The 8,192-nt window shown below is 40.0% G+C and overlaps 2 protein-coding genes across 2 annotated transcripts; one reads left to right on the top strand and one right to left on the bottom strand.

Annotated features, from left to right (window-relative positions):
* Positions 1 to 485: 485 nt before the first annotated feature.
* On the bottom strand, positions 486 to 1,160 carry LOC138875377 (GRIP domain-containing protein RUD3-like). Its single transcript, XM_070154203.1, has one exon. It carries the CDS (start codon positions 1,158 to 1,160, stop codon positions 486 to 488), a length of 675 nt encoding a protein of 224 aa, XP_070010304.1.
* Positions 1,161 to 4,873: 3,713 nt separating this feature from the next.
* LOC138875376 (uncharacterized) lies at positions 4,874 to 5,251 on the top strand. Its single transcript, XM_070154202.1, has one exon. The coding sequence runs from the start codon at positions 4,874 to 4,876 to the stop codon at positions 5,249 to 5,251; it is 378 nt and encodes a 125-aa protein (XP_070010303.1).
* The last annotated feature ends 2,941 nt before the right edge of the window (positions 5,252 to 8,192 follow it).

Below are 8,192 nucleotides of genomic sequence, written 5' to 3'. Positions count from 1 at the left end.
CAAATCCTCAAACTCCTTAATTCAACTCCAAAAAATCTGAAACTTGGCAGATTAGTTAACAATAACATACTAAGGTATTCTAAAGAAGAAAATTTCAAAAATAACTAAACGTTTTTTAAAATGATGGGTTGCCTCCGACCAAGCGCCGCATTTAACATCGTGGCATGACGTGAATCAAATTTACCACTTTTCTCTATACTTGGACGATATGAATTGGGTATCCAACTTGGAGTCAAACTTGTGACCACGAGCAGTAGGGGGTAGTAAGTAGATGATCAAGCCAAGAGTTAATTTCTTCATTTTGCACTTCTTGGCTTTCATGTGAAGAATGCCATTTTTCCTTCTTGTTCCCTCAAATTGTAAGATGTATGGTTTTCCCCTTTCCTCCTTGAATTCCCTCATTGACTTGTGTAGTTCAATTCACATATCACCATATAATTCTAATGTTGATAAATGCTTGGAATGTGACATCAAACCTCCAAATTTCAATTTATTCGGATTTTTACATCCTCTTTTTCCCTCGAACTAGAGTCAATCTCAGCCCAATTTTCATTCACACTGGTTGACTCTAATTCTATATTTTTCTTGGCATTATTAACACTCATGGAATTGCTTGGCGGATGTTCAATTCTTGATTCCTCAAAGTAGAGCTCACTTTTTTCCTCGTAGTCGGACTCTTCTTGACTTGTTTTCACACTCTCAAGTTGGTGGGCATAGTGAGCCTCAACCAATATCTTCTTTGGACTTTCAAAAATGCGGACATTATCATCATTTTCAGTCAAGACTTTCTTCAAGTCCTCGAGTGCAATGTTCTGCTTCTCCTCATTTTCAAGAATGGTCTTCAACATGAGCATCATCTTCTTATTTTGAGCATTTGAGAGTTCTTCTTTGTTTTGATCAAGTGCCAAGGAATGATTTTCGGATTCAACCTCCAAGGAAGATTTTTGGTTATTATTAACTTCCAAGGCTTTTTGGACCTCTAAAGCTTCAAGCATTTCATCCATTTGCATGTTCAACCTTTCAAGAGCCAAGTCATTTTGGAGACTATTTTCCGAAAGCTGCTGCAAGGCACTTTGTTCTTTGTTTCCTCCTTCAATTAGGCATTCTAACATGGGCATGAACTCTCCATTTTGTCCATGCTCAATTTCTTCCACCTCCATATTCCTATCATTTTCATCAAAAAAATTAGAATCATCATACTGGGGGTTTGGGGAAGGGAAGGAAAAATAAGCACAATACTCCCTATGACCATTTTGAGGACAACACTTGTCATAAATACTCCATTCATGGGTTTGAGATTATGCGCACAATCCACCCCCAGGTGAATTTAAACAATTTTGCCACGAGTTGGTCCACCACAACAAGGACATGGGTTATCGAAGTATGAACAACTACCATCCGGCCCATTTTCATAATATGATGCCATTATTCAAAATATAAGAAAATAAACAAGAAACAAACAAGAAAAATAGACCAAAGTAAGGAAAATAATTACACAAATATTCACAAGGTTGGACCAAAGCACTTACACTTATTTCTCAAACAACCTAAATTATGCCAAATTGTTCCCCGGCAATGGCGCCAAATATTATGACGTCCAAATCCACTACTAAAAAGTAAACGGACATGGTCGCATGAAATATAATTTACCCAACTATGTGTCGAGGTCGAATCCCATAAAGAACAATATGTAGGTGATTAAGAATGTAAGAAAATTATCACTTGTTATGCAATCCCAAACACTTAGAATTGGTTTTTGGAAAATATTTATAGCTAAATACGAAAATGTAAAGTAACATAGAAATCAAGTAAAATGATCAGTGGCTATAAGTATGGATGCATTGGGAATTACACTCAAGTAACGATCCAATGTATTTCACGATTTAACAAATAAGGGCTAGTTTATGTTAATTAGCCTCAGGTAACAATTCTATATTAGTTTCTTTCGAATACTAACAAGACATCCTAATTGATTTATCCCTAAAATAATGAAGAGATTAAGAACACCTGGATATGGCTACAAGTTGTTCAATCCTATCCCTAGGTAGATTCTATAAAATGAGGGTTAAAGCCTCAAGTTCTTGCTAATTAGTTTTTTCCAACCCCAAATAATCTTTCCCAAAATAAATTCAGAGTTAATGGACGAGTCTTAGGTTTAGCTAATCCTTTTAGTAACACTAAAGAACAAGAATAATTAAAGTAACAATAACTCACTTCATAAAAAGATAAAAATCATACAATAAATAAGCACAACAAGATATTTAATCCACACTTTAATTATGAATATTCCCATAAACAAGATTCAAGTGTTGGAATAAATACTACACACTTAGATACTCAATACAAATCAAGGAAATGAAGAAATAAACATAAATGGGTAAGAAATTCTCAACCAAAAGCTTCAAATCTTCAAGACCAAAGTGTGTGTGCAAACCTTAGCTCCCAAAACTTGTTTTCTGTAGTGTTTGGAACTGAAAATAAGCCAGAAGAAATGCAAAAGATTGTCTAGGTCGTGTATTTTAGGGAAATGTCATTCTAGTACAGTTTTGATCCCCCTTGACCGCACCTGTAGAAGAATCCTTACAGGTGCGGCTCCGCAAATGCGAGCATTTGATGTGATTTCTATCTCCGTAGATGCGGTCCTCCATGCACAGATGCGCAGCTGCAGATGCAGTTCTTGACTCGCAAAAGCAGTCCTAGGGCGAGTATGCTCAGCTCTGTAGATGCGAGGTCGATTCTGCGACCAATCTTCTGCAGATGTGGAATCACAAGAGAGTTTTGCATTGTTTTCACCCCTTTTTGCTCAATTCCACTTCAATTGAATTCAAATCACTTTATGGCATCATTTACCTAAAAATCTAATAATACACATCATAAATGGCCTCATATTATAGTTAAAGAACACAAAAACTAAAGAAAAGAGACTAGAATGAGTGGTAAATACACTACTCATCATGCTCCTGTCTTGTTTGTGAAGAAAAAGGATGGTTCTATGCGTATGTGCAATGATTATCTCTAGTTGAACAATGTTACAGTGAAGAACCAATATCCTTTTGCCTCACATTGATGATCTGTCTGACAAGTTACAGGGTGCACGAGTGTTTTCTATGATTGGCTTGCATTTAGGTTACCATCAAATGAAGATTCGGGAGCCATATATCCCAAAGACTACTTCAAGGACTTGGTATGGTATTACGAGTTCCTTGTTATGTCATTTTGGCAGCCAATGCCCCAACAACATTTATGCATTTTGATGCATAGTGTATTCCGGCGCTATCTTGACTCGTTCACCATTGTCTTTATTGATGACATTATGGTATACTCCCAGAGTAGAGAAGATCATGAGCAACACTTGAGGACAGTGCTTCAGAAAAGAAATTATATGTGAAGTTCTCGAAATGTGAGTTTTCGCTGGATTCTGTGGCATTCTTCGCTCACGTGGTATCGGATGAAGGGATCAAAGTGGATCTAAAGAAGGTGGAAGCAGTGCAGAGTTGGCCCAGACAATCCTCAGCTACAGAGATCTGTAGGTTTCTTGGCTTGGCAAGTTATTACCATCGATTTGGTGATGGATTTTCATCTATTGTAGCACTTATGACCATGCTGACCCAGAAAGATGACCATTTCATCTAGTGGACGGAAGAGTGTGATGAGAGCTTCTACAAGCTCAAGACAGCTTTGATTGCGACACCAATATTGATATTGCCTATAGGTTCTAGGTCTTATACTACATATTGTGATTCCTCGAGGATTGGCCTTGGAGCGGTATTTATGCAGAACGGTAGGGTGATTGACTACGTGTCCAGAGAGTTGGAGGTACATGATAAGAATTACCCATGATCTCAAGTTACCTACTAGTGTTCACGCCTTGAAAATCTGGTGCCATTATTTATACGGTGTTCCTTGTGAGATCTATACTGATCACTGGAATTTGTAGCATCAGTTCAAGTAGAAGGACCTTAATTTGTGCCAGAGGAGGTGGTTAGAGCTGCTGAAGGACTATAATATCACTATCTTGTATCACCTGGGCAAGGACAATGTGGTGGCCGATGCTTTGAGTCGCCAGGCAGAGAGTTTGGGCAGTTTGGCTTATCAACCAGCAACGGAGAGGCCCATGGCGATGGATGTTTAGGCCGTAGCTAGCCAGTTTGTGAGATTGGATATTTCATAGCCTAGTTGAATTCTAGCTTGTGTGATTTACTCGTCTTCCGTGTTTGATCATATCAGAGAGCGTTAGTATGATGATCCTCATTTGCTCATCCTCAAAGACAAGGTTCTGCATGGTGATGCTAGAGATATGACCATTGGTGATGATTGGGTATTGAGGATGCAGGGTCGGATATGTGTACCCAATGTTGATGGGCTTCAGGAGTTGAGTCTAGAGAAGGCCCATAGTTTGCGGTATTCCATCCATCCGGGTGCTGCAAAGATGTACATGGATTTGAGACAACACTATTATTGGAAGCGGATGAAGAAAGATATAGTTGGGTTTGTAACTCAGTGCCTCAATTATTAGTAGGTAAATATGGGCACCAGACACCGCGTGGTTTGTTTCAGAAGATAGAGATTCTGGAGTGGAAGTAGGAGAGTATCACCATGGACTTCATAATTGGACTCCCACAAACTTTGTGGAAGTTCAATGCCATTTGGGTGATTGTGGATCAGCTGACCAAGTCCACACACTTCATTCATGTGCATAATACCTACTCTTTGGAGTGGTTGTCGGAGATTTATATCCGGCAGAATGTTTGTCTGCATGGTATTCCAGTTTCCATCATTTCAGATAGAGGTGCTCAGTTCACATCACGGTTCTGGAGGGCTGTAAAACATAAGTTGGGTACTCGGGTGGAGTTGAGCACATCATTTCACCCAGATGGTCGGACAGTCCGAGTGCACTATTAAGATTCTTGATGATATGCTTTGTGCGTGTGTGATGGAGTTTGGGGGTTCTTGGGATCAGTTCTTGCCACTGGCGGAGTTCGCCTACAACAATAGTTATCAGTCCAACATTCAGATGGCACAGTATGAGGATTTGTATGGTAGGAGGTGTAGATCCCCGATGGGTTGGATTGAGCAGGGCGAGGCTAGATTATTGGGCAAAGACTTGGTTCATGATTCCTTGGAGAAGGTTAAGGAGATTCAGGATAGACTCCGTACAGCCCAGTCCAGACAGAATAGTTATGCAAACCGGAAGGTTCCTGATGTTTCCTATATGGTTGGAGAGCGGGTCTTGCTTTGGGTTCACCTATGAGGGGCGTTATGATATTTGGGAAGAAAGGAAAATTGAGTTCGAGGTTTATTGGTCCTTCTGAGGTATTGTGATGTTTTGGGGAGGTTGCTTATGATATTGCCTTACCTCCCAGCTTGGCAGGAGTTCATCCGGTATTTCATGTTTCGAAGCTTCGAAATTATAACAGTGATCCGTCACACGTGTTAGATTTAAGTTCAGTCTATTCGGACAAGGAACTATCTTATGTTGAGGAGCCAATGGCGATATTGGACGGGAAAGTTCGAAAGCTGAGGTGAAAGAACATTGCATCAGTGAAGGTTCAGTGGCAGGGACAGCCGATCGAGGAGGAGACTTGGGAGACCGAGCAGGATATGCGCAGCCGTTACCCTCATCTTTTCACTACTTCAGGTATGTCTCTATGCTCGTTCGAGGATGGACAAATGTTTTAAAAGGGATAGGATGTAACGACCCGGCCGGTCATTTTTAGAATTAATGCCCCGATCCCCTACTAACTGCTTTCCCCATGTTTATTTATGCTATTATGAGCTGCCGGGAAGATTCATTAGGAGTTTTGAAGTATTTTGGGTCACTTAGTCCCTAAATGAGAGTTTAAGCTTTAAAATTTGGACTGTAGATGGAGTAGTGTGAAGACGTCCTCAGAATGGAATTTCGTTGATTTTGTTAGCTCCGTGGGGTGATTTCGAGCTTACGGGCATGTTTGGATTGTGTTTTGGAGGTCTGTCGCTTATTTAGGCTTGAAATGCCGAAAGTTGAATTTTTGAAGTTTTTGGATCGATAGTGCAATTTTGACATCGGGGTCGGAATCTGATTCTGAAAGTTAGAATATCTCCGTTGTGTTGAATGCGACTTGTATGAAAAATTTGGGGTCAATCAGACATTGTTTGGCAGGTTTCGGCATCGGTTGCAGAATTCTTGAGATTTCAAGTTCATTAGGCTTGGATTGGAGGGTGATTCGTGGTTTTAGCATTGTTTGATGTGATTTGAATGTTCGACTGAGTTCGTATGATATTTTAGAATTAGTTGGTATGCTTGGTTGAGCTACTTGGGACCTCGGGTGAGTTTCAGATGCTTAACAAAGGTGAATTTGGACTTAGGAAAATTCTACAGTTTTGCTACTTCTAGTATTTTCGCACCTGCAGTGAGAAGCCCACAGGTTAGGCCCACAAAAGCATGGAGAGAGGTCACAGATGCATTTTTGGGCACAAAAGCCAGTAATCGCAGATGCGGCTCAAGGACCGTAGAAGCGGACTCCATCTGCGAAGAAGGGAAAGTAGGTGCAATGCGTAGGGAGATAATGAAATTCCACAGATGCGAAGCCCAAGACGCAGGTGCAGGACCGCAGGTGCAGGACCGCAGGTCCGTCCCCATGAACCGTATATGCGGTAATCGCTTGGCAGATATAGAAAATTCGAGGGTTTGAAATTTCATAACATAAAAATCGAATTGGAGCTCGGCGGGAGATGATTTTTTGTGGGGTTTTGAAGGAGAATATTTGGGTAACGAATTCTAACTTGATATTGATCATAATACTATAATCTATTGTTGTTTTCTTCTCCTAATTAAGGAAATTTAGGGTAAAAGTTTAAAAAATGTGAGAAAAATTCCCAAATTGAAAATTTGATCTTTGAGTGAAATTTTGGCGTCGGATTTTGTTGATTTTTGTTCGAGTGTGCTCGTGAGTGAATGGGTGTTCATAATCCGAAATTTTTACCCGATTCCAAGATGTGGGCATGAGGAGGATTTTTGGGCGTTTTTCTATTTTCTTATGTTAGCTTCGATTCCTTTAGCTAGATTCGTTGTTTGTAGTTATATTTACATTATGAAATTCATTTGATTAGATTTGGGCCACTCGGAGTTGGATACTCGTGGCAAGAGCGTGGTTTCAGATTGATTTTGAGTTGGTTCGAGGTAAGTGGCTTGTCTAACCTTGTGTGGGGGAACTCCCCTTAGTATTTTTGGTACTATTGTTATATGAGTGTCGTGTACGTGAGGTGACGAGTGTGTACATGTGCTAATTTTTGAAAAACCCTATTTTCATTACGTAAATATTTGTGTATTCCTTTTGTTGAACACTACTTGTATTTTTAAAGCCTATTGTTTAGCTTAGGAAAGCATGCTTAAGTGATTTAGTTGTTCTATCTGCTTAAACAGTTCACTTGAATTCTATGCAGCATGTTTAGGATAGAAATCTCTGTTTTCTTGGTACGAACTTGAATAGAACTGTAGATTCTTTTCTTGAGACTGTCGTGTATTTACTTTTGGACTACAGGATGATATCCCAGGATATCCCCCCTGCATGTTTACTTTGGGACTACGGATCGGTATTCCAAGAGACCCCCCTGCACATTTATATTTGGGACTACGAGACGATATCCCGGGAGATTTCCCCTGTAATGGATATTTATTTTGGGACTATGGATTGGTATTCTGAGAGATTATCCTGCATATTTAAGATTCCAACTACGGGGTGATATCCCGGGAGATCCTTTGTACATTTTCGTTTGGGACTACGGGATAATATCCTAGGAGATCCCCTGTTGCTATCTCTGTGTACAGAGTTAAATTCTTTCTGTGATTTGATTCTTTATCGAATGTTAGTATTTTAATTACACTGTCACATTTTGTACTATTTTACATTATTATGTGTATATAACCAGTAGGGCCCTGATCTTCCCCGTCATTACTCGACCGAGGTTAGGCTTGGCTCTTACTCGGTACCGATTTGGTGTACTCATGCCCTTTCCTGCACATGTTTTTCGTGTGCTGATCTAGTTTCTTCTGCTCAGCCATACCATCTGTGAGGCAAGGCAATTTTTCAGAGACTTAGAGTTATATCTGCCCCGTCCGCAGACCGAGAAGTCCCCTTCTATTCTCCCTTTAGTTATAGACCTTCTGTAACTACTTTTGTTTGGACTTCTGGAATTAGAACACTATGTATTTC

Source organism: Nicotiana sylvestris, chromosome 8 (assembly GCF_000393655.2).
Source record: "Nicotiana sylvestris chromosome 8, ASM39365v2, whole genome shotgun sequence".
Taxonomy (NCBI): Eukaryota; Viridiplantae; Streptophyta; class Magnoliopsida; order Solanales; family Solanaceae; genus Nicotiana; species Nicotiana sylvestris.
The sequence above is the reverse complement of the archived record's forward strand: the minus strand, read 5'-3'. Positions and strand labels throughout refer to the sequence as shown.